The sequence below is a fragment of the Copadichromis virginalis genome, linkage group LG11, assembly GCF_057382275.1.
Source record: "Copadichromis virginalis isolate Kocher_CV1m ecotype Utaka linkage group LG11, C_Virginalis_male_GT1.1, whole genome shotgun sequence".
NCBI classification, from domain to species: Eukaryota; Metazoa; Chordata; class Actinopteri; order Cichliformes; family Cichlidae; genus Copadichromis; species Copadichromis virginalis.
In genome coordinates, this window is record NC_140628.1 from 14,545,420 (window position 1) to 14,571,290 (window position 25,871).

At 40.7% G+C, this 25,871-nt stretch overlaps 3 protein-coding genes across 4 annotated transcripts; all 3 read left to right on the forward strand.

Moving 5' to 3' along the window:
• The first annotated feature begins 794 nt into the window (after positions 1 to 794).
• washc5 (WASH complex subunit 5) lies at positions 795 to 13,522 on the forward strand. The gene is made up of 29 exons (XM_085473243.1): positions 795 to 869; positions 1,379 to 1,648; positions 2,480 to 2,625; positions 2,784 to 2,868; positions 3,078 to 3,178; positions 3,513 to 3,705; positions 3,817 to 3,969; positions 4,125 to 4,238; positions 4,759 to 4,930; positions 5,712 to 5,839; positions 6,175 to 6,304; positions 6,631 to 6,743; positions 7,205 to 7,371; positions 7,673 to 7,748; positions 8,556 to 8,666; positions 9,031 to 9,171; positions 9,706 to 9,786; positions 9,916 to 10,017; positions 10,183 to 10,362; positions 10,528 to 10,652; positions 10,798 to 10,960; positions 11,126 to 11,228; positions 11,302 to 11,381; positions 11,516 to 11,619; positions 11,793 to 11,922; positions 12,104 to 12,200; positions 12,445 to 12,598; positions 12,773 to 12,860; positions 13,137 to 13,522. The coding sequence occupies exons 2-29, from the start codon at positions 1,463 to 1,465 to the stop codon at positions 13,191 to 13,193; spliced, it is 3,480 nt and encodes a 1,159-aa protein (XP_085329369.1). The 5' UTR covers positions 795 to 869; positions 1,379 to 1,462; the 3' UTR covers positions 13,194 to 13,522.
• Positions 13,523 to 13,645: 123 nt separating this feature from the next.
• On the forward strand, positions 13,646 to 18,124 carry nsmce2 (NSE2 SUMO ligase component of SMC5/6 complex). Its single transcript, XM_085473244.1, has 6 exons — positions 13,646 to 14,047; positions 14,557 to 14,669; positions 15,406 to 15,559; positions 16,441 to 16,532; positions 16,989 to 17,095; positions 17,782 to 18,124. The coding sequence occupies exons 1-6, from the start codon at positions 13,933 to 13,935 to the stop codon at positions 17,891 to 17,893; spliced, it is 693 nt and encodes a 230-aa protein (XP_085329370.1). The 5' UTR covers positions 13,646 to 13,932; the 3' UTR covers positions 17,894 to 18,124.
• Positions 18,125 to 20,216: 2,092 nt separating this feature from the next.
• lratd2b (LRAT domain containing 2b) lies at positions 20,217 to 22,576 on the forward strand. 2 transcript variants are annotated; one of them, XM_085473246.1, is made up of 2 exons: positions 20,217 to 20,441; positions 20,757 to 22,576. In XM_085473246.1, the coding sequence occupies exon 2, from the start codon at positions 20,948 to 20,950 to the stop codon at positions 21,770 to 21,772; it is 825 nt and encodes a 274-aa protein (XP_085329372.1). In that variant the 5' UTR covers positions 20,217 to 20,441; positions 20,757 to 20,947; the 3' UTR covers positions 21,773 to 22,576. The 2 variants fall into 2 exon arrangements, with proteins under 2 accessions (XP_085329372.1, XP_085329373.1); XM_085473247.1 differs by lacking the exon at positions 20,217 to 20,441 and adding an exon at positions 20,462 to 20,644.
• The last annotated feature ends 3,295 nt before the right edge of the window (positions 22,577 to 25,871 follow it).

Consider the following 25,871-nt stretch of genomic DNA (forward strand, 5'->3'; position numbering starts at 1 on the left):
AAATATATTTTCATGCAACAGTAGTTAGAGAAAGGTCTGTTTCAGATGCCTGCAAGAAAACACTTTTTTTGGGGGGGTGATATTTGTCGACTGCAAACCATATTTTGAATTTCTTCCCTGTGGATTTAATTTCAGTTTAGATCCTATCCCTGTGGAGCAAGAAACCTGCACACAGTCTGGTCCTGAGTGTGTGGTGCAGCAGCAGCGAGACAGACAAACTGAGGCTTTAGTGGATCTCTGTCGCCACCTAGCGGAAATATGCAAACATAAGGGATCTGCCTGATTTGACTTCAAAGTACAGGTATTCTGACAAACCATCCTCCTTTGGCAAAACGTCCTACCGTAAGTTGTTTATGCACATTTCTGCTGTCACAGAGTAATTCCACCACAAATTTAACTAGGTATGACGGTTTGCCACTTATGTTTGCCCATCACAGTATGCTTGTAGCTCATATTCATAAAGCCAGGACGGTTTACCACTTCATTTTACCTGTTAAAGTATGTTTGTAGGTCACATTCACAAAGGTAAGACGGTTCGCCACTTAAATTCGTGTTGTGCGCATACGCAGAAACAACGGGTAGGATGGTTTGTCAGGTAGGATGGATTCCCAGAACACCTGCTTCAGTTAATCTTAGCTGCCCTTCTTATTACATGTTATTAATTCAGGAACGTTTATGCCATGGTATGTTTCGATAATAAAACAAGTAATAATACATCAGCCTATTACCATGTAGTGGAGGTCAAAGCGTTTGACAAAGTTGTTCCCGCTCGACTCCGGGGCAGTGGGTGAACAGAATCAAACACACCCAGCAGCAAAGTCATGTGGCTGGTCATGAGGAAGTAAATAGGGAAGAGGAGCTGCAAGGAGGTAAGTACCTTTCTCCAGCAGTGTTGGGGTTTTTAAACGGTACACTCTCGACTCAGACGTCAAAATGTAAAAGGGTAATCACTCACGTGGTGTTTGGACCTGTGCACGCGCTCGTGTGTCATCTTCAGCGTAAGATTTAATGAAAATAGTTAGCAGGTAGGCTACATGCTAACGTTAGCTCAGTGATAACTTATAGTTACAGGTTACAATCATATACTAACTTCGGTTCTGTTTTTGGTCTGTCTCTAAGAAACAGGAACATTGGAAAACCTTATGGTTTTTAGGTTTTACAAACGCAGACACGTCAAGATTGAAATGTGAGAAAATGATGCTTATGAATGATAATAACATCTCCTCGTCGCAGTCAATTGTTGTAATAATGATGCCAATAGATTGTAATAAGCTCTTTCTGTTGTCTGTGCGACAAATGTCCTGCAGCTTCAGAAAGGCCTCAGAGAGCCTGCGTGCTGTTTTAAGTTCACTTTTTTCACTTTTCCTTTGTCTCTCAGGTGTAGCTACAGTATTTGCTGCAATAAAGCTTATTACACTATCTTCCTCCTCCTCCTCGTCTTCCTCGTCCTCCTGTATCCATTATGGTGGACTTCCTGGCAGACAACAACCTGTGCGGCCAGGCTATCCTCAGGATAGTTTCCAGAGGAAATGCCATCATTGCTGAGCTCCTGCGCCTCTCTGACTTCATCCCTGCAGTTTTCAGACTCAAGGACAAAAGTGACCAGCAGAAATACGGAGACATTATCTGTGACTTTAGCTACTTCAAGGTATGAACTACATCAGAAATTCAAAAGATCCTTTCATTAGCTTGGACCACTTCCTCATTGAGATTTGGCAGGATTTATAGTAGGCGGTAGGTGGAGTAAACATGAATTAGGGAAAGCCTCAGAGCGGATTGGCATTAGCTCTTGGGCCAGGCATGATCAAAAAATGTATGAAAAAGGATAATCTGATTGTAAAGTGTATTTTAATTCTGCAGCTGTTCACCACTAACAAAACATGTACTGGTAGAAAGAGGGGAGTTTCACAGGGTTGCCGGTAGGTAGCACACAGTAGTGGCTGCAGTGACTCCAGAGATTGTATGGATATATGCCATGTGTCCGGAGGGGGACACATTGACTGTTTGTGAACATTGTCAACTTTGTATGTAAAACTTTATATTTAGCCATGTATTTGACTTTACTTTTTTACTTATTTTGATTTTACTTTGGCTTTACATTTTGAATTACTTTATTTTTATTAAGGGGAGTGTATGAGATGTAGTTCTGCTCCTGAAATTCACATAAATGATCTCCAATTACTCTGTGGTGTAAAGTTTACCGTGCTTGTACTGAGAAAGCTGCAAGAGCTTATCCAAGTCTCTATTTGAGGAAACTACACACACAAAGGATACTCAGTTTTGCAGTAGTCAGCACAATGAAATATTCAATTGATGTGACTGGGATAAATACATACACCCTAATGGTTTTGACATTTAGCTGTAAGTCTTCCTAAAAAGCAAAAGATAATAAAAGCAGTATTATTGCTTTAGTTTCAGCTGTCTTTCGGCATCGTTTGGATTTGCTTTGCATTGTCACACAATGTTGCTTCCTGTTCAGGGTCCTGAGTATTATGAAGGAAAGCTGGAAGCCAAACCGGAGCTTCAGGACTTGGATGAAGAGTTTAGAGAGAACAACATCGAGATTCTGTCAAGGTTCTATCTGGCTTTTGAGAGCGTCCACAAATACATAGTGGATCTTAACAGGTATAATGAGATGGAATTATTGGAATTAATTATGTCTTAATCAAATAAAAACTAAAACCACAGTGCTTGACCGTGAGGAACACTGTTTTCTGTTTAACCACATGCTAAATAGCCCTGTTTTAAAAGATGTCGATGAGCTATTTTTTCCCTCTCTTAAGATATTTGGATGACCTACATGAGGGTGTTTATATTCAGCAGACCTTGGAGACTGTGCTTCTAAATGAGGATGGGAAACAGCTCCTAGTAAGTAACACAAATGCAAATTCATTTTAATTTTGTAACATTACAAAACAAGTCTGCATTACATGCAGGCTTACATCTTTAAATATCTGTTCCTGAGAATTAGTCGCCCGTGTCAGATGAATGTGCATGCTTAACCCTCAAAACAACACATCAAAACGAAACGAAACAGCACTCCAGGAACTGATTGGTCATGTTTTCTCTTCTCCCAGTGTGAAGCTCTCTACCTGTATGGAGTCATGCTGCTGGTTATTGACCAAAAAATTGAAGGAGAAGTCAGAGAGAGGATGCTTGTTTCCTATTATAGATACAGGTGCGCTTGTGACTCACATCCCCACACATCCACATGACACTCTCTTTGTGACTCACTTGCTCAGTGCACTCCAATCACCTGTTAGCCAGTGAGCTTGCTTCCAGTGAGGGTGAGTCATTTACTTGACTCACCAAAAGGTTAACTCCTGTGTCAGTTCAAGCTGACACAAAAGTGTACACTACACACAGAGGGATGCTGTTTACCCATAAATAACATTCCAGTTGTATTTCACGGCTATTAATAATTCTTCTTCTTTATATTATTACTTTTTTGGGGGTTATACTGGCACCAACAATCCATTCTTCTATTTGGAAAAACACGTTTTTTTCTTCAGTGCTGCCCGTTCCTCGGGCGACTCCAACCTGGATGACATCTGTAAGCTCCTGCGTAGCACCGGCTACTCCAGCCAGCCTGGAGCCAAACGACCAGCCAACTACCCGGAGAGCTACTTCCAGAGAGTTCCCATCAGTGCCACTTTTACTAGCATGGTCATTGGGAGGCTGCGCTCGGACGACATCTACAACCAAGTGAGAAACATTTGGTCCAAAATCTCTTTGTGGTTAAACTAAATAACAGATCTTGTCCCACAATGTTTCCCTCATTACAAATTTTTAAGACGTTTTCCTCCTCTCCTCCAGGTTTCTGCGTATCCTCTACCAGAACATCGCAGCACAGCACTGGCTAACCAGGCGGCCATGCTCTACGTCTGCCTCTTCTTCAGCCCCTCCATACTGCACACCCAGCAGGCAAAGATGCGGGAGATAGTGGACAAATACTTTCCTGATAATTGGGTGAGGCACTTGTTAAGTCTTTTCCATTTGCAGTAGATCTGAATATAAACATCTTTATAAAAGGTTATGTCATTTATTTTTAAATGTGTGCCATGTTTTTGCTCAGTTTTTTTTAAATGTTGAGCATATTTTTCTGAAGTGTAGTCTCTCTGCAGGTTATCAGTATTTACATGGGGATCACAGTGAACCTGGTGGAAGCCTGGGAACCATACAAAGCTGCCAAGACTGCGCTCAACTACACCCTGGACTCTGCTAACATCAGAGAGCAGGTATTAAAAAATACATTAGCTTCAATGTCAGAGAGACCTCAGATTCTTTCATTTACAGTCCTGCAGTGTGCTTATTTGTTCTGTGCGGGTAGTGATGACAGCGTGCACAGAATTTGTAACAGCACACAATGTAAACAGAAACAAATTTCAGGAAGCCATTCATAAACTTTTCCCGGAAAGCTCATTTCAAATATGGGGATGCCTGTAGAGCTGTACGCTGTAAGAGTCATTAAAAAGTCCTCTCTCTCTCTCTCTCTCTCTCTCTCTCTCTCTCTCTCTCTCTCTCTCTCTCTCTCTCTCTCTCTCTCACACACACACACACACACACACACACACACACACACACACACACACGGCAGGAGGAGCTAACTGAATAATCCACATTTAGTCTTTCACCTGCAGACCAGGCCATTCTCACTAATGACCACTAGTGGGAGTGAATGTATGAATAATTGACTGCCCCGAATGAAAGATGGTGCACTGTATACAAGAGCCATGTTTTTTTTCACCGTACGTGTAGGCTACTCGGTATGCAGCCAGCATGGAAAGCCTGAGGCCTCAGGTGCAGCAGCTGCTAAAGGAAGGTTTCCTCAGGGAGGAAATTATCTTGGACAACATCCCAAAACTGCTCAACTGTCTGAGAGACTGCAATGTTGCTATTCGCTGGCTGATGTTGCACTCTGCAGAGTCAGGTGAGATACTGCGGTTTCTTTTTTCCTCATTTACATTGGTGTAAGCACTTGTGTTGCATTTACAGTCCTGTGAAAAACAAAGTAAACCCCATAATTCAGCTTGTAAAAAAAACTTTTAACATCAACAACTTGAAGTCATTTTTCTGTATGACACTGTGGAGGACTTTTTGGCCCACTCTTCTTTACAGTGTTGCTTCAGATCAGAGCATATCTCTTTTAAATGCCACAGCATTTCAATCAGGTCAAGGTCTGGATCTTCACTGGCCATCGCAGCACCTTGATTCTTTTCCTTTTCAGTTATTCTGAAAATACACACGCCAAACTAACCGCTTAGTTATTTTTAACTTCCTCTGAGCATTCCACAGTCTGACCTGTAGGGTGATGCTGGCACGTCCACTTCTGGGAAGATTGTGGTATTCTCTTAGCACACACCTGAATGCTCCAGACCCGAAAATTGCCAAAACGTCAGCTTTTATAGAGGTGCTGACACTTGCTAATGATGAGTTAATCAAGTGCATTTGATTTAGCAGCACCTGGCTGCCACTTCGCTCCTATGGGAGCAGTAAGGGTATTCTGAAAACGATTTTACACATGACTGTAAATGTGTAAAGTCAAGGATGAGTCTGAAATGAACTCTGAAATCTGATCCTTAATTTTAATTTACCTGTATTGAAATGACACTGTTCGTAGAGTAAATGTCCAATGAAGTCCAAACATTTATAAGGGTGATGTTGGTGAAAATAGTGTATTGATTTGTGATCAGTCATCCTCTGTCTCATAGCCTATGACCCAAACAACAAGCGCCTTCGTCAGATCAAAGACCAAGTACTTAATGACTCCAAGTACAAACCTAAGATCCTTTTCCAGCTGCTGCTCGACACAGCTCAGTTTGAGTTCACACTTAAAGAGGTGAGAGTCTTTCATCAGTGTTACATAATATAAATGATCACAGGGAAAAAAGTGAAAAATGTTAAAGACAAAAGTGTAGCATTTCTTTAAAGTGATCTTTTCTCTTTTTTAAAGAGTAAAAATGGAAAATGAGTTCCTTTATAATTTCAAAGTGATCTGTCCAGCTGTAGTCCTCGTTAGGTGTGTCCGCCTGGTTGCCTGTTAGCCTACTGTCAGGTAGCATATGGCTAGCCTGTGTGTCATTTGGAGGGGACACAAATGTAATGTTCTAATTACGCATCTCATCTGACTAATCCTCCCTCATCAGCTTAGCATCTGCGCTATTCCTCTTCCAGATGTTCAAGCAGATGCTGTCAGAGAAGCAGATCAAATGGGAGAGCTACAAGAAGGAGGGATCAGAGAGAATGACTGAGCTGGCTGAAGTCTTCTCTGGTGTCAAACCTCTTACCAGGGTGGAGAAAAATGGTGAGTTGGACTGTGAGAATGGATAAGGTGAAGACTTACACACAGCGTTGAAAAGTAGTTCTGACTATGGGAGCCTCGGGCATGCAGCTTGGATTATTTCAGTGTTGGGACATGAAATCTTAAAAGATTTTAAGCTTGAAGGCGTTCAGAGGAAAATGTTGAGGCAGGGAAACAAGATGGAAAAAATGCATTAAAGGTACACACGCAGGGAGCGGCGGATTAAATTTACATCTGTCATACTTACCTCGAGCGTAACTGCCGCTTGTGAAATACTTTGGTAACATTTTGTATCTGCTTCAATGACACACTTTTACTGTCCTTGGCAGAGAACTTACAGGCCTGGTTCAGGGAAATCTCAAAGCAGATTGAGTCTTTGAACTATGAGGACTCCACAGCTGCTGGGAGGAAGACGGTCCAGCTTATACAGGCTCTTGTAGAGGTGAGCATGATAATTATATTTCAGCATGGCTTTACATTTTTGGATTAGCACAGTGTAAGGTAACAATGGTGCTAATACTATGTTTTGATTGCCTTAACTTCATGCATAGAAAACAAGCAAATCCAAGTACAATGTTTCAGAATGGCGGAAAAATTAAGAGATGATTTTTTTTTACTGCTATTAAATGCATGTAAATAGAAAGACAGAGGATTATGTAATAGGAATATTGTGTTGGCACAGTGGCATCATTTTCTGCTCTGTCCTGCCAACATATATTAAAAATACTGAACTGGAACTAATAGAATTTGGCAGCAAAGCTTGGAACATGTTTATATAAAGCTGCTGATAATTGCAAGAAATGTAATCAATACCAATACAAAATTATTATTACTATTTTAAAAAAATATTGAAAGGAAAGCTGTCAGGCTGTGCCTATAAAACCTTCTCCTTTTGGACTTCAGGTCCAGGAGTTCCACCAGCTGGAGTCCAACCTGCAAGTTTGTCAGTTCTTGGCTGACACCAGGAAGTTCCTGCACCAGATGATCCGCACAATCAATATCAAAGAAGAAGTCCTTATTACCATGCAAATAGTTGGAGATCTGTCCTATGCGTGGCAGATTATTGACAGGTATTTACTTCTTTGTTTACTTAATAAACAAAATAAGGCCAGTGTAAAGTAGTTAGTTTAACTAGTGTCATATTTTGTCATCAGGTTAGTGAATCTTAGTGGAGCACAGTCACTGTGCTCGTCACTTGGTTTGCAAAACACAGCAGCAACTCATTCTGCTTACCTTTCTAAACTGCAAACCATCACAAAACCACCACAGAACACTGCAAGTGTTTTGGCTTTGATTTATTTCACTTGTGTTTTTGGTTTGTCTGTGTTGATGAATTCGTCTTTTTTTCCTGACTTGTGCTTTATTTTACAGCTTTACATCCATTATGCAGGAGAGCATCAGAGTCAACCCATCCATGGTTACCAAACTGAGAGCTACATTTCTGAAGGTGAGGGTCTATTTATGTCTAGAAGTGGGACAAAATATGCCGATTACAATACATCCCACTGCTTCCTCTTGCAATATGACTGTCGACTCGGTGCTAAACAGTGTTATTGTCAAACAGTTTGACTTTTCAGATTCACTGCTTCTTGACTTACTGTAGTAGCACTCATTATTTAGCATATTAGAGCTACTTTCCCCCTTCAGTTGCACCAATATCTTCATGCATCACAGATAAATGTCTTGCGAAATGTATGAGTATTGCAGATTCACTGTGGTAGCATTTCATGAACAAATTTATACGTCCAGCATATACACAGTCGTTTTTGGACTCGCCTATTCTTAATGCAGCTGTTTACACCGATCACGTAACTTTGCTGAACGAATTTGCAACATTCATTTTTTCGAATCAAGCTGAACTTTTCAGATTTTTTAGATCCAAATAAACAAATGTGACTAATCTAGCCACTGCATTTGTCAATGAGTGTGATGTTGCTCTAAACACGCAACGGTGCTACATATACAAATTTAAAAATTAATACTTTTTTGCCTCAAAATCTCAGTTTCTTCCTTTTCTTGTTTAGAAACATCAGGAACTTCCTTATGATTTATGTCAACTTCATTTTTTTGTTCTGTGTATTTTTTAAGGACAAATTTTCCGCTAAAACCTAAACATTACACAAGTATGCATCCAAAAAATTTGGAAATTCGTGTCACTTTTTTGCAGTCTGCTCACGTGGACCATCATCTCGATATGGAGAAATGTTACCTGTGATTTAAAAATCATTTTTTCTGTATGTGTGTGTGTGACCAGCTGGCGTCTGCATTGGATCTTCCATTGCTGCGTATCAACCAGGCCAACAGTGCTGACCTGCTGAGTGTTTCTCAGTTCTACTCTGGAGAGTTGGTGTCCTATGTGAGAAAGGTAGTGTATGATGTCATTTTTTCTGCTTCTCTTTCCTCTTACAAAAGCTTTTGCTTTGAAATGTTTTGGTCTAATATTCTCCTAGCGTGTAGTCTTGTTATTTTAACAAATGAGCTCTGCATGCTGCAAACTGTTTGTCAGTATCAGTGCTGTAGCAGCTGCAGGAATGATGAATTTTTGAAAAACCATCTGTTTGGCAAATGTACCCAAAAAGAAGTGCTTAGTGCATCTGTACCTTGACGTTGTGGTAACTTCTTAGCTATAACTTTATGCTGGAAGATTTTTTCCTTCTGGCTGTACTCGAGATCCTTGATCTAATGGATATACAATAAACAGTCCTTTTTTTTAATCTTCTTGCTTCCAGGTGCTGCAAATTATCCCAGAGAGCATGTTCACTTCGCTGGCTAAAATAATCAAGCTTCAGATCCACGACATTATGGAGGTGCCCACACGGCTGGATAAGGACAAGCTAAAGGACTACGCCCAACTGACGGCTCGCTATGAAGTGAGACAAACTGATGTGTATGAAACTGTCTCCTTCCCCTTGAGTGTTGATCAGAATGTCACTGACGTAAAGAAAGGGGGAAAAAATATCTTCAGATGTTGTATAAAATAAAATAATAAAAAAATAGATAAGAGAGCTCATTTTGTTCTGTTTTGATCTCGCCTCATCAGCTGTATGGGAGTCGGAGGCAATCATGCTAACATTTTTCAATCTGCTCACAGCTTTTGATGTGAAATACAAATTGGAAAAGGAGGCGTGATATGGAAACAGATTGTGCCAGCAGACTTAGCTGAATTGGATTAATTAGAGTGTGAAGTACTGAAGTTACTTTTTAATTTTTTTTCAGTCATATTTGGAATTGCAGTCCAGTGCCTTGAAATTAAAATAAGATCATTGTAGAGTGAGACTTTTTTTGTTTTTTAGACTGAAAATTAAACAAAACATTGGCTTTTATATAAATGATTGATATCAATATTATTCATATATATTATATTTTTGCATGCCTAAACATCGTTCTGCTCTGTGTCTTTGCAGGTGGCAAAACTAACTCATGACATATCTATTTTCACTGAGGGCATTTTAATGATGAAGACTACTCTCGTTGGGATCATCAAGGTAAATGCAGTGATTAAGGTTTCTGAACTTTAAGAACAAAGATTTCTGTCTTTCAGAAGATTAATACAATCCTGCTGAGGGATTAGGTGCAGCACAGGTTTGCTTTATTAACACACTGTGACGTTTAAGGTGGATCCTAAGCAGCTTCTGGAGGATGGCATCAGGAAGGAGCTGGTGAAGAGGGTGGCTTATGCACTGCACAAAGGCTTAATATTCAATCCAAAGGCAAAGGTGAGACGCTACACCTGTTGTATGTTATGGATTATTAATCGTCAAATAAAGTTTGTGATATATTTGCTCTATGTTGACCAGTTTCCATGTTAAGTTTCCCAATGATATTGAAGGATTAACAGCAGTGAAATAAAATAATAGAGAAAAAATACTGAATTCTTTCAGCCCAGTGAACTGATGCCCAAGTTAAAGGAGATGGGCGCCACCATGGATGGCTTCTACAGGTCGTTTGAATACATCCAGGACTACGTCAGCATTTATGGCCTTAAAATCTGGCAGGAGGAAGTGTCCCGCATCGTCAACTATAATGTGGAACAGGAGTGCAACAGTTTTCTCAGAACCAAGGTCGAACTTCACACGCTTTCTCCTTTTCCCTGAGTAGTGCACTGAGAGCAGTTTGTCCCTGACTGATAGATTTTCTTATCTATCAGTCAGGGGCGCGTTCTAGTTGTTTGGCTGTTTCTCAGTAATAGCAGTTGGCTGATTGGCTTGTTTCTTGCTTCTCTTCAGATCCAGGACTGGCAGAGCGTGCACCAGTCCACCCACATTCCTATTCCCAAGTTTCCCTCTGTGGACGAGTCTGCCACTTTCATCGGTCGTCTCTGCAGAGAAATCCTCCGAATCACTGATCCCAAGTATGTCTCCACAGACATAACAGTGGAAGTGAAATAAGAGTTAGCGAAATTAGCAGAATAACTGAGTTTATATCTGAGGATGGAGGAGAAAAAATCTTTGGTTATGCAGTTTATTGATGGTGGAATAAACTGATTCTTTCTATAGGGTGACGTGTTATATTGACCAGATGAATACCTGGTATGACCTGAAGAGCCACCAGGAGGTGACTAACAACAGATTGTTCTCTGAGATCCAGAACACCCTTGGTACATTTGGCCTTAATGGACTGGACCGACTGCTCTGCTTCATGATTGTCAGGGAACTTCAGGTATTTACCCCAATATTTACCTCAGCATCCCCCCACTCCCCCCCAAAAAAGATGCCATTCAGGTCAGCAAAGATCAATCCCTGAAATCATGTCAATGTTGGTAGTATCTTTAGTGCGTTTAGTATGGCTCCCAGATTGTAGTAATGTGTGTGTTTGTCTCATCAGAACTTCCTGACAATACTTCAGAAGACCATCCTGAAGGACAAAGCTGTGGTGGAGGTCTTCAGAACATTGCAAGGTGCTGTCAGCCCAGTCCAAGGCATTGTGGGTAGGTATTCACTTAGAGAATCTATAACCTGCCTTTTCTTGTACAGATCTAATTATTGTTTTTGTTGCTGTAGCTAATGCCAGCAAAGTCTACAGCAGTGCTGTGGCCAAATCCCAGAAGATCTGGGGTACATATCTGGAAGCCATCATGAAGGTACTGCTCCATGTTCCCACGTTAGTGAATAGAAAATAAAAGTAAAAAAAGAAAATCCCTTTTTTTTGGTCTTTATTGTCACAATTTTCTGATGAAGAGATTAAAATAATTTTGAATGCATGTGTTTATTGAAGGTTGGTCAGATGCAGATTCTCAGACAGCAGATCGCTAATGAGCTTAACTACTCCTGCAAGTTTGACTCCAAACACTTGGCGGCTGCACTGGAAAACCTCAACAAGTCTGTATATTCTTACCATAATGGCACTGAATTGTTTTTATGTTTTCTTTACTTACCCCCCAAGTGCTACTCTGTGTTAATGACTTTCATGATGGATGCTCCTGCTAATTGCATCATGTCTGTTTTAGTCTCACACTGTTCTTTTATGCTGACTCTGATTATGTTCTTGCCAGGTCTCTGCTGGCAGACATTGAGGCCCATTACCAGGACCCATCCCTGCCTTATCCTAAAGAGGACAACACTCTTTTGTACGATATCACTGCCTACCTGGAGGCTGCTGGCATTCACAATCCTCTCAACAAGGTTTGAACAGAAGGGGCATCTCTTCCCACATAATCAGTTAGCCTTGTTCTGATTTCACCTGAATCGAAATGAGTCTTTTCAATGACGACCACAAAATGCAAGCTGTTTTTTGCTTTCTTTGGCTATACATTAGCAGATGTTCGTGTTCAGACTCTTTTTGTTCTACTTATGCTTCACACAGATCTACATCACTACAAAGCGCCTCCCGTACTTCCCCATCATCAACTTCCTCTTTATTATTGCTCAGCTGCCTAAACTTCAGTACAACAAAAACCAAGGTGATTTTCCCCCCATTAGTTCACTGTAACCTGTTTGAAGTTGATAAGAGATCAGGTTATACAGTTTTGAGTACAATGGGTACCCTGCCGCCTCTTCACTTAGTTCAGTTGCAGCAGACTTTATTATTTTTCAGAAAGCGGCATTAAATCTTATGGATTTGTTTTTCCCCACATTTTTCTGCTAACGCACAGTCCCTGAATGTCTCTGAATGTGGTTGTAATTTGATGTTTTGTGTTATGGCAGGAATGACCTGCAGGAAAGCAACAGACCCGGTCGACTGGCCTCCACTGGTGCTCGGCTTGCTCACCCTGCTCAAGCAGTTCCACTCCAGATACACACAACAGTTCCTGGCTCTCATTGGTCAATTCATCCGCTCAATCATGGAGCAGTGCACAAGGTAGCAAAACAGACTTCACAACTTCAGAAAGATTTCTAAAATAAGATTCGAAATCAAATATTCTGTGTGGTAGGTTTCCTTGGTGATGATTGTGGATCGTGTTACCGGACATAAAATGTATCTGGTTATAGCCTCATGAAATCATATTAAAGCTTCCGTTTGATCCTGTTATAGTCAGAAAATCCCTGACATGCCTTCTGATGTGGTGGGAGCTCTGATGTTCCTTGAAGACTACGTGAAGTACACAAAACTGTCACGTAAGGTAGGTGCAACTTTCCCTATATTATTTGTGTTAGTGTTAGAAAATATTTTAAGAGGTTGTAAATGATAAGAGTAGACAAAGTTGACAGTACCCAGGGGTAGTAGTAGAGCTGAAATGGTGAAACATCAATATGCTTAGGAGCATTATTATTGGACAGCCAGATTTAATAACCATCAGCTATGGAAAAAGATTTTAAAATACTATTTTTTGCATCTGTACTCTACTATATTTGTGTGACAGTAACATGTGTTTCCTTGTGTTTTCTGTATTTTTAAGGTGGCGGAAGCTCATGTGCCCAGTTATATTTTTGATGAGTTCAGAACAATACTGTGAAGATATGGATGAAGATTTTCATTTAAAGATTCGGGTTTTTTGCCGAATGTTTTTTCACTGCAGACATTTTGTCTCAATGTAGTGACTGCACAGGTGTTACTAATAATTAACAACTGATTTGTTAGGTTTAAGTGCTCCAGCAAGCGTGACCACATGTATTAATACTATTTTATTATTATTCACTGTGCCTATTCTACAGTGATATGTCAAATGTGGGGCCTATTGATTTGTTTACTTACATTTCATTCTGCTAACTATCAGTGTCTTGCACTTACAGATTGTAAATTAAAAGAACATTAAAATGCAAATAAATCACTCTTACACCTTTATGTACTAAGATTCTGTGCCATTTATAAATCAAATGGATTAATAAATACGATTCTTTCTATTAAAAAGGCAGTTTTGTTTTCCTTCCGTTTAAACATATTTTGTTAAAGCTTTTACCTTGAAAAACCATACCCGGAAGTTAGAAGTTAGCTTCTGTTGTGGCTCCGTTTTAGCGGGTGATTTGTGTGCGTTTGTATAGCATCCACAGTTTCTATAGTTTATTTACGTTTCACTTGTTATTTTTATACTAAAAGCGTTTTTGAAACAGATTGTACTTGACGTTCATGTAGGTGTCGGTCATTTTGCCGGCAGAACTAGATACCTGTTAGCAAGCTAGGCTAACGTTAACGTTAAAAGCACGTTAAATTTAGCTCTGGTTTGTAGTCCCAAAGTAATAAAGGTAGCTTTCACAATGTCTCTGAGCGCTGTTCACGGAACTCTGTCGAGTCTGAAATCCTGTCAGGCTGATATCGGGACAGGTATGGACATTGTGACAGACGTGGCTATGGACCTGGCGGAAGCTCAGGGTAAATATTAAAGGTTTTCTCATCGTACTGCTCACCACCTCCATCTGTAATCTCTACATTAATTATTCGCTTACCAGATATATTTTCACGTCTATAATTAATGTTTTTATGTGCTTTAGATTTGTTTTTAAGGTTTATAACTAATTTTGGAGCGTACATTTATAGTACTATGCAAAAGACTTGCATCACTTTAATATTAAAAAAAAGAAGGCACCTACCTCAAGGAACCCAGTGTCATGTCTACATATATTAAATAACTTAGCAAAGACCTGATTTTAAGTTGTATAATTAGGCACTTTGTGGTTTTGCGACAGGCTGCTAGTAACATTTTTTTTTTTTAGTTGAATCTATGAAGAATGCCAAAGATAACACAATTGGACAGACATTACATAGGATTTTTGCACAAACAAGGTGATTCCCAAAGATCTGATAGTTGTTTGTGTGCGTGTGTGTGTGTTATGGTGTGACTGCTTAAGTGATTACTTCTTTGGTGTGCACTTATGTTAAAGATGACGAGATGAACCCGGGCATCAAAGAGATGGAGGCCATGATTCTGGAGTGTGCCAAGCTGGACAGGGAGATTAACTACTTTGTTGATGTGGTGCAACAAGTTACAGCTGAGGTGAGAGCAGCCTGAAGGTTTCCTTGCATTAGGCGACTGAGATAATGGATATTACAACAGTGTGCTTAAACCCTGTTCATTGTAGGGAAAGTTTTGATGCACCATTTGACTGTTCTGCTGCATAGTGTAGACCCATCAGGTGATGCCTAGTTGACTCAAGAGGAACATGTCGTTGAAATGCTAACAAGAATTAAAAAACAAACAAACAGCAAAATGCAACACTTGTGCAGGAAATAAGGCAAGAAGTGGAATGCTGAAATATTATTGTCTTTAAATAATCAGTGCATTCTTAATGCTGCTTTTTCTGCATAAAGTCAGAGCTGCACATTAGAGCTCTTAAATGTGACACAGTTATAAACATTATGACTAATAATGAAGTCAACATAAAAGTCAGTTTAGCAACATTTTTTCAGCACTTGAATATTTTCAGTGATAATGGGGAATAGAGCAGAAAGTGTCCCATGGGATCACAACACACACAGATTGTTCAGCTGCATCTGATTCTGTCATTACTAACATACAGCTCAGCAGGTTAGATCACATCGTCAGGAATGGCTGAACATAATCTTGCGCAGAGTGCAGCATACGTCACCATGGTGACGTAACCGATGACGTGGAAAACTCTTAACACTATGTTCAGAAGAAGACGCAAACCTCGGGCATTTGTGAAGCATTTCTGAATTAAATACAAAATGTAGATTATTGCAAATTATATAACAAATTTCAATCATTGTAGGTTGCCACGCAGCAGCCGGAGGCCATGTTCAGCCTGTCTGCCAAAGTGAAGGAGCAGTTCACAGAGAGAATAGCCCAACTCTCTGACGCTGACCTGCACACTCACCAGAAAGTAATGGCTTTCAAGGAAAGTGTCAAAAACTCTTTCAAACAAGGTAAGGCCTGTGGAGAGACGGAGGAGATTTACTTGAATTAGACTCACCGCAGTGCATTCAGGACTTCTAATGGACTTTGATAATAGCAGTGCTATCTGAGGACTTCTTGCTGAGCAGAGAGATCTTGGGATGTGGCTTTCTTGTTTAGGATAATTAGCTTTATTTTAAAACACGCAGCTTCCTTTGTTTACTGTTGAATGATTGTTTCGCTGTCACCCTGTGGCTGTTATTTTCTGCTTTTTAACTCTTACTAATTACAGCTATGCCGGCCTCATATAGTGCCATGCTTTTGTGAGTCTCTGTAGACATTATAGGCTACATTATGCTAAGTATGTTATTTTCACGAGCTGACTTAAAATGAAAATGTCTGATAAAAGAGCCAAATGTGATAACCCACTTTGAAGCATGAACTTTGCGAGCCGAGGTGATCATTGCAGTGTGTTCTGTGAAGGCTTAGCCCATTATTATTCACTGAATTAGTATTACTTCATGTTCCTGTTAAGGGATACATTTTGAGGATTCAGTTCTGCTTGCTTAAAGGCTGAAATATAAATATGTTGAATAGCATAATCCTATGGAGGAGTTTACAAAGGCCACATATAGAGAGCAGTTTCTAATACTTTGGGCTCAAGTTAGCCTTTGAGTTCTTCAGTAGTTGTAGATGTGCCAGGACAACAACTGTAGATATGAAATTTATGTGCAGACTAAAAAAAAAGAAGAAGATGAGTTTGTTTTGTTTTGTGTTTGTTTGGGAGTGTTGTGTATAAAGTTTTGTGTGTGCAGTAAATATTGGTGGATGGTGGTATGTGCCATCAAATTGAGTCATTTTTACTCTGAGTGGACAAATGGAAGCAAACTGCATGTGCATTGTTTGTTTTTAGCTAACCAGGAGTCAGCAGAGAGCATGGAGGAGCTCGATGAGGACATCGCTGTGACACAGAGTCAAGTCAACTTTACCTGCCCGCTCACACAGGTAGATTACTGATTAGATTTGTAGATTACAGGTAGATTAATCCAGTGTGTTTTCATGCCTCTGTCTTTGCCTCAGAGGTGTTATGTTTTCATTGTGCCCATCTATGTGTCGGGGTATTCCTTGAGTTTAGGCACAGACATTAATTTGGACTAAAGGTTGAGCTCATTAGAGTTTGCATGGTCACAATCCAAAACATTTGGGGGCTAATTATGACAAAATTTCACACCAGTCCCAGGATTATTACAATATTGGTGTTTTTCATTTGGCTCAGGCTAAAACATCTTAGGTGGGTGCCAAAATGTGTCTACGCAGAAAAAAAACAAAACCAAAATCCTGACTGTAAGATGATGTTCCTGCAAAATGCATCATTCTGATCTCGCTTGCTTGCTTGTTCAAACTGCTTTTTCAACAAAACACAGGTAACTTGAAACGTATTCTTTTGTGCCTCTGTTCAAGGTGGAAATGGTGAACCCGGTAAAGAACAAGAAGTGTAACCACCACTATGATGAAGCAGCAATCATAAACCTGATCAAAACAAAACAAAGCCAGAAAAAGAAATGCCGGTAAGACACTGCATCTCTGAGGACCGTTAAAAAGTGGAGTCAGGTTTTCTAGCAGTAAATAACACTGCAGGCTGGTGTGGGACCAGCAGGCTGCCTTAATTTACATTGCCTTTATTATGCTGCTTTGATGTTGGAGTCAAATTAAATGTGGCTGATCCTGCAGGAACACTGATAAAATCCCAGCAGCAGTGTTGCTGAAAAATAAACTTGCCTATTGTCTTGGGTCCTGACTGTGGTCACTGCACACACTGCAGCAGTATGTTTTCCTTGTTGAGATTAGGTTTATGCTTGAAGAAATGGTGTTGTACCTGCAGTAAATGGCATTTCATCACATTTACTGCTTTAGCAGCCTCGAAGTTCCCACCGTTCAAGTCATCCAGTTTATCACAGCATGTGTAACGTCAGGGGACTCCTCAGTGTAGAATGCAGACATTATAATAAGAACACAAAAGATGGAAGTCTGGTTGCTGATAGGCAATCAGAATCAAACTGCGAGCACTGGCACAGGAAATAATAAAGCAAGTTTAGGTAGATGTGTAACGACTTAACAGTTACTCAGCAATGAACGGGGCAAAGCTAATATGAAACTGATGCACAGAAAGCTTTTTTTTGAGCTGTTCTGCAACTGTTTGTGTGTGTTTAAATGTCTGAAGCAAGTTAAGGTTCTCTGTGTCTCTGCTCCGTAGCTGTCCTGTGGTGGGCTGTGGAAATGCAGATGTGAAAGATTCTGACCTCATTCCTGACCAGATGCTGAGGAGAAGGATCCAGAGCTACAAGAGGCAGAACAACCGGACTTAATAATGAACATTTCTATGGAAATAATCAATAGTTAAAGAAATACATTTTCCGGTAACAATTTTGTACACTGAGAATCTAGAATGTTTATATTGCCATCTACGCTTTTATATAAAATGCCATTCTTTTTTTGTACCTTGTAATTTTTGCTGCTCCGTTGAATCTGGATGACATGTTATAATATTTCATCTGGAGAACTTTCATTGAGTGTAAATAAATAGTAAGATAATTACATGTTTAGTATTTTCACAGTCTGTGGTGGCTACTTCAAGAGTCTATCTGATGCAGTAAATCTACTGAACCACGTGAGGGCAGTGTTTGCTTAAAGTCAGTGCAGAAATATATAAAGGTGCATAAAGGTGCTTCAGGGTTTTGAGAATCTCCTAATTTCTCAGCTTCACCTACATCTAGGGTTACTGGCCAACATGGCAACTGTAGATCCAAGAAAGGATGATCTTTTACTTAAAATAAAATCCTTCAAAAATGGCCTCAGTGAATGAGCCATAAACAAACAGTTCTTTTACATTGGTGGGAATGCACTTATGTGATTAAGCCTGCTCTCGCTCCTTGTGAAGGGTCTTTGTTTCAAAAGAAGAAACAAACAAAGGCTGCGTTGAGATGAAACTAGGTGAAGCTAATCTTTTAATAGCCTTGCATCAGGAATAAAAAAAAAAAATCTGTAATTGCCCTCTCTCTACAGTGAGTGCGTCAAACAGCACTAAGAACATTTCAGTGAAGCTATTAACTGGCAATAAATGACTGGCTAGTGTTGACTCATTCATTTCTCCACTCTACTTCATTTTGAATTGCCATTCTGCAAATCTAATCTTGTTTACTACACAACACGTGAAGTCACTGGTAATTCCCCCCCCACCACCACCACCACCACCACCCCCACACACACAGAACGCAGTTTACTTTGAGCAAAGTGCACACATGAACACACTTCAGCGTTCACCACATCACAGGAAGGAGCCATCGAGCTGTTTCCTTTGTGAGGATGTAGAAGCGTAAATATCCTCGGGAATCACAATAACCGTATGGACACACAGTGCTGAGAAAAATGAACAATTTCTCACAGATTTCTTATTTCTGGTTCCTGTTTGATCTGGAATTCACATTCATCTCTGGCCTCAAAAAGCTCCAGGAAGTAGGTGTAATGGATGGCTGAAACACTGTAAGCCTGGATATAAGGCCTGTCCAAGCAGGATTTTTACCTTTTGGCAGGAAGTGAACATATTATCACTTCTTGGCACACGAGTCTTGGCCCGAGCAGCGCTTGAGCTGATTGGAAAGACGGGGCAGAGAACAACGGGCCTCCAATGAGACTCGCATTTTAAAATTCTCCTCTGACACAAGTTTCTTGTTTTCCTTGCCAAGTCCAGGAGTGGCCTGGTTCTGTGCGCTGTTGACACACAGGCTTGGCAAGAAAACAACATTCTCTAAGGTTACCCACATGACCCACCCACCACCTTCTCTAAAGTGAAACAATTTCTGTACAGCATTAGGCTGCTGAAGACTACTGGGAGCAGAAGAAAAACCTAAACAATTGTGTGGCTCCTGTGTTTATGTAAATCCTCCCTGAATGGTGCTCCTTCATTAGGATTCCTGTGCTGTTACTTGGAAACTTGATCTCAATGAAGTGCATTTCACTTTTTCCACATCCAAGCCTCACTGAGCTCAAAAAAAGATTGGCAGGTGAGATATCAAAATCCAGTGTTTTGTTTTTGTCCTCTGAGTAAACACATAAAAAAACCCATCCAATTCTATAAAATTCATTTGGATGTGACTGCATAATGTTAGTTTTTGCTTTCCTACAATGACACAACCTGAATTTAAATAGAAACCTGTTAATAAAATATGAATGCGTCACCTTGGTTTTGCAGCATGTCTGAGTTAAACAAGTCAAAGTTGTCTGTAGGGATGAAAAACTGTCAGTTCCCATGAAGTTCCCACTAAATGGGAATTTTTGATGACACTTTTGTTATTTCCTGTTTTGTTGTTTGTTGTGATTTAAAACTCCATTACAAAAAACCTAGCGCCATAACTTTTTCTTACCCTCAAATATAATAATATATAATTCCATTTTAAGGACCTGCTAGTGGACATATTGCGTAATCCCCTCTCGTCTTTCATATTGTTAACATAGTTATGGCCTTTATTATCGACATTTATCAAATTTCAGAGCTTTTGGGATCCCGGCGTCAGTTTAAAATATTAACGTATCCATTTCTAATGTTCTGCTGATTTTGACTGAAGACTGAACACGCAATGAGGCATAAAAGGCGTACTGTCGCTTTAAATGACAACACCTCCCAGCAGTCGTTGGATCCTGGGCGAGTTTCGCTGCAAAGAAGAAAAAAAAGAAGAAGAAAAGAAACAGCCCACAGTGGTTCATGCTTCAGTCTATACAACAGAGCAAAGCACAGCGCAACAGCTTACCATACAGGAAGGAGAGCAGGTGCCAGCGCAGTCTAAACTACTCATTATTTTACTGATGAGACAACAGGAGCGAGTGAGACGGCAGCTGCTGACTGGAGCTGACCTGCAGGTGAGTGTCTGCTGCCCCGCGAGCTCACGTTCAAAAATAAAGAAGAAAATCAGTAAGTGTAGAGTAGCTACAACTGAGACAGGCTGACGCGACAGGAGCAATGTAGGTGATAGGATACAACACTGAGGTGACAGGAAAAGTAAAAACTGCAGCAATAAGAATAGTTGTGTTGGGATTGTTACGTGGAAACTGTGAGCCAACAGGTGAGTCAGGTCACACCTGTTAGGACTAAGCGTCACAGTTTGACTTGAAGAAATGCCTTTAATATCTAAATTCAACCCCTTAAACACATCCGTCTTGTGTGTTTCCACATAGATCGACGCAGTTGGTGTTCAATTGGAGAAAATCTGCTGGACATGGATTATTGGTGCCCTTCTTCGCCGCTTTGGATTTAGTTAGTCCCTGCAACCTTTGTTTTTTTACGTGTAGTTCCCGGGGACGCCAAGAACAGGTGGATCCTGTTTCTGTGTCAGGCTCAAACCGGCTACCGCTGACCGTTCACCTTTATGGGGAATCAGGTGGAGAAACTAACGCATCTAAATTACGCGGAGGTGCCAACGTCGGACCCAAATGGGTTCGACCCGGAAGACGACGGACCGCGGATTGGCGTGTCTTATATTTTTTCCAACGACGACGACGACGACCAGGACGACAATTTTGATCACTTTCCAGCGGACAAACGCCAGGTAAACCATGAAGAGAAGCCCTTTGACCCCCGGGACGAGCTGGAGTGCGCGATCTATTATCGAGAAGAGTGCGTCTTCGAAAGAAAAACCGGAGCCGCGACTCACTCCGCGGAAAGTCTTCTGAACAAGTGCAGACCGGGAGACCTGCTGGAGTTCGTGGCCACTGGACAGTATCCACACTGGGCTGTTTACGTCGGGGACTTTCAGGTGGTTCATTTACACCGGGCTGAAATCAAGAACAACTTTCTCACCGATGTGAGCCAGGGCAAACAAGGCCGGATAGTGAACAGCCTCTACAGGTACCGCGCGCTCCCGCCAGAGGTGATTGTGCGCAACGCGCTGGACCACGTTGGGTCAAGAGACAGGGAGCTGTACTGGAGAAATTCTGAGTGTTTTGCAGCCTGGTGTCGCTTTGGCAAACGGGAATTTAAAATCGGAGGGGAGATCAGGATTGGGAAGCAGCCGTACAGGTTAAAACTGCTGTTTTCTGAGAAGAAAAGTCACGTCCTGGAATTTCAAAGCCTGGAAGACGTGATTATGGAAAAGAGGAGGAACGATCAGATTGGTAAAGGTGCCGTGATGCAAGAGTTGGCCAACCATTTGAATACAACACATGAACTCAAAGAGGAGAATTTTGTTAACTGACACTGGATGCACTGGTCATCTGGAGAGGATTTGAGGTTCCACGGTGATGTTCCATGCTCCATTTAAGCGCTTAACCCATGAGGTCACGTAAACGTGTACACTGTGCCAACAAATGTGCATATTCAGAGGGAGTTTATGGTGCATCATGAAAATATTTTTCACCCAGAGGAATTTGTGAATTCCAACTAAAATGCTTTAGCAATGATCAGCGGGGTTAAAGCGACATTTCCATACCTTAATTTGCATTGAAAACAAATAAAAATGAACACACCCCAGTGGCAGATATCCCTCTCTCCTTTTATAAGAAAATGAGAGTTCAGTCTCTACCCCAGGTTAAGCAACCTGTTATGGCGGATACAATTTGCATTGGAGCTTCACCTGCAGTCTAATCAGTCGGGAATGAAGTTAGAATTTAACTGCCCTTAATTATTTTTCTAATCCAGCAATGCTTTGCAGAGAGGAGCAAAAAACTGTCCTTTTAGTCCTGACTGACAAGAGTGCTCAAGCTGCTTGCTCCTGTACAACTCAGGTGTTGGAGACCAACCCACAGAGTGGAAGAGAGAGACGGTTACTCAACGTTATGGTGTTTCAAGCTGGTGGATTGCCTTCTGTTGCTTTATATCCAATCATCACACAGCTTTACCTTCTCTTGGACTTCTTTGTGGACACTGTTGACAGCTATGGGCACTTTTATTAATTCACCTGTTACAACAGTTTATTTTTTGAAGCAGAAAGATGTTTGTATGAAGGATTATGGAAATAAATATATATATTTGAAGAGTAAAGGGTTTTCTTTTTAGCGAACGGTTGGCCTTTAAATGTTTTCTGAGAGCATTGGTACAGTGCTAATCGATAGTTTCAAACCACCAGCCTCAAGAGAGGCCGCTCTATATCCTGCATCCTGAACACCGGCCTTGTCTTTTGCACTGCGCTTGGCAATTGGAGAGCAGCTACACCCCAAACAATTCAATCCCAGCTCGCAGTTGGAAGAGCCACAGTCATACCTGTTCATCTGCTGCTTTTTGGTTTGTGGTTGCGTGCAGGAAAGTGCAGGCTACCCACACAGTTAAAGCTGCCAGTTTTGATCTAAATATTTTCCTCCGAGCAGCAGCTCCCTGAAACTACTTAAACATCTGCTTTGTTAGGCTGTGTCAAGATGAGTTCCAACTGTGCTGGACATTTTTGCTTTGTTTACACCTCTACTTACTGAAGATAAGACTTTTTTTTTTTTTTTTCCTTGAAATTTACCCAAAGGCTAAAAATGTTTCACATCCATATTTTTCTCTCCTTCCCTCTCCTTGAGCTGCATCATTTATTAAACTTGGGGTAAAGGTGCAGTTAAATAAGGTACAGTTTTATTTCTATTGGGAAACAGTATTACAACAATGACTGAAACACTTTGCAATGTGTTCACATACAGAGGCTGCAACGGAAATTACAACAGGCTGTGAGGTTGTTTGAAATGCCAGACATCTTGTTTTTTCCCTCCCCCCTGTCTGTGCTTCAGAGGAAACCAGTGATCACGGGTAGTCAGCAGATGAGTTACTTTTTCCTCTGGTGATATTTGCGTGATGATACTGCTGTAGTCATTTTCGTGCAGGTAAAGGTCCCACTGGACTCAAAGCTGGATAATCATCAGCACCCGTACTGAATGGGAAAGCTGCCGAACACATTAGCATTTCCTCAATTCTCTGTGGTCTGCCACGGTGATGAAATACGAATCGTGTATGTTTATGTGGTGCATATTTATGATAATCAGTCATATTTTTCTTTTAGCACCTACAAACACACACAGTATTAAAGCAGCCGCCAGTGGAGTTGTGTAATTGGGATTATTAACTCACATTTTTCATCATATGTGACAAAGCTAAAATTGAATTACACGTACTTCATATATTACGTTCAGTTTGATTTACCGGTCTCTACATAAACTGTATCATGCGCTATTAAAGTAGTGTATGTAATGAAAACCACACAGCTAAGAAAAAGCTAGTTGTGAGTTGAGTTGTGTACTCTGCAGCTGGTGCAAATTTGATGCTGCCTTGTGGGGTTTTCTTGCAAAATGCAATCGATTTGAAAATGTCTGAAAAGTCTTACTAGCTCTTGGTCTTCTTCAGTGTCTTGGTTAACACGCTGCAATGCTACATCACGCATTACTTTACTGTCAGCTGCTAATATGCAAAATAATGTCAAACTGACTGCATGATGCAAGCAAAACAATCACCTTTTGTAGTGTTACTGGTCCAGAAGTTCACACAGTGCTTATAATTAAGCTCATCTTCAGTTTAAGGAGAACCAAATTGAGTCGAGTGTCCTAGTAAAACTGAAAACTGATCAAATTCAAAAGACTCTGGAAAAGAGCCATCAGTGTGATATGCAGCCATACTAGAGGAGGTGTGATCACTTTCAAAGATTTATTTCACTTTTTGTGTTTTATAAATATCTTTTTTTTTTCTTTTTTAAAAAAACCTGTAAAATCAGGGCAAGATTTTTGATTTGACACGTTGACTCATTCATGTTGCATTTTGGCCGATGAGTCCGTCGTGTTTCCTTTGCAGGGTTGGAGGAAAGCCCACATCCTTCTGGCAAACCTGGCAAGGTTACAGAAGCTGGGGACAAGCCAGAGCTCCAATCAAACCCACCCTGTGTTTACAAAATGTTGTTATCTTAAAAAAACTTCTTCCCACACGCAAATATGTCTGAGCTTTAAAAGAGAGTGCTTATGAGGAGATCAGATCATATCTGACAAGCCTACAGGAAGTGGGAGTGTATTTTAGATGTGGCCTCGAGCAACGGCGAGATTGTTATCCATGTGGGACAAACACTGTGTAGTGTAAATATGGATTCTTTGAGGACATTTGACAATTTCAGGTTATGTTCTGAACTACTTAGAGTTTGAATCTTACCTCAGGGGTTTTTTATTAGATTGCCAGCGACTCTTACATGGAAAGGCTTGCCAGAAGTTAGGATTCTCCTTAACCATTAAAGAATGGGATTGAGAGTGGCTGCTGGGCTAAAGAGTGTGCTTCTAAGATATGATAGTGAAACAGATTATTAAGATTACTCCAGCTTTTGATTAGCAGTGCCATACGGGGCATCTCATTTCAATAATGACATGCACAAGAGCCATTTTAACGGCTTACTGTAAGAGTGCGAATGTATTTCCTTGCCTGTAAAATCATCTATCTGCCATAGACAGGAACAGAGTGCTGTGGGGTTTTGTTTGTCAGGCCACTCTCTCTGCCCACTCACCTGAATCATGTTTATGAGAGGCATTTCCATGTGAATTAGAGAGTATAATGAAACTCCAAAAGCCCTTGTAACTCTAAAATTAACTACACTGCATTCATTACTAATCATCGATCCACTGAGCTGCAACTTACGCAGCTTTGTTTTCCCCCTTTCCTGCGATGAACTTTACTTAGACTTAGCACTACCCACTTGTGCTGGGTTAATTATTCATATGGGACTCCCACCAGTTTGACATGGACTGTGCTGTGTTTACCGTCGGGCTCAGACTGGCGCTGCGCTGTAATTCTTTCTCGTCCCGATGTGGGAATTGTTTTTTCAGCCACACAATGGCCATTCCCTCCCACTTCCATGGTGTTTTCTTTTTCTTTAAAAAAAAAAAAAAAAAATCAAAGAAGCAATCTGGTAGACCAGTTTTACTGTGTTTTTGCTTTGACTGCTTCTTTCCAACTGCAGAACAATTGAATGCAGCTTGACGCAGACGCTCTTGCAACTGACGTCCTGCTTCCTTCCTTTTGTGGTTTCTTTCACTTTCTCATGATAGACATGGTTTTGTAGGGATGAGCAGCAGAATATGAAGGTAACCCCCCCAGCAGTAAAAGCCAAAGCTGGCACTGCTGTGCTAAAAAAAAAAAAAATTGATCAGTTCCAAGAAGTTATGGTGATTCACAGGAAATAACATGGAAACAACACAAAGCAGCAAGTAAGAGCGGGAAACTCAGACTTGCAATCACATGTAAAGATATCTTTAAGAGACACAACAATGTCTTTGATTTGATCTGACTACAGGTAGATTACAAATTCTTGGACAGCAGGAGATGACGAGAAGCTCCCGAGAATGGAATCAAGG

Excerpts from the sequence above, each read along its gene's own strand:
- washc5 (XM_085473243.1), top strand. The coding sequence starts at position 1,463 with ATGGTGGACTTCCTGGCAGACAACAACCTGTGCGGCCAGGCTATCCTC. Across the intron at positions 2,869-3,077 it reads AGGATGGGAAACAGCTCCTA|TGTGAAGCTCTCTACCTGTA; the intron begins GTAAGTAACACA and ends CTCTTCTCCCAG. Across the intron at positions 4,239-4,758 it reads CTGCTAACATCAGAGAGCAG|GCTACTCGGTATGCAGCCAG; the intron begins GTATTAAAAAAT and ends CCGTACGTGTAG.
- nsmce2 (XM_085473244.1), top strand. The coding sequence starts at position 13,933 with ATGTCTCTGAGCGCTGTTCACGGAACTCTGTCGAGTCTGAAATCCTGT. Across the intron at positions 14,048-14,556 it reads GGACCTGGCGGAAGCTCAGG|ATGACGAGATGAACCCGGGC; the intron begins GTAAATATTAAA and ends CTTATGTTAAAG. Across the intron at positions 17,096-17,781 it reads AGCCAGAAAAAGAAATGCCG|CTGTCCTGTGGTGGGCTGTG; the intron begins GTAAGACACTGC and ends TCTGCTCCGTAG.
- lratd2b (XM_085473246.1), top strand. The coding sequence starts at position 20,948 with ATGGGGAATCAGGTGGAGAAACTAACGCATCTAAATTACGCGGAGGTG.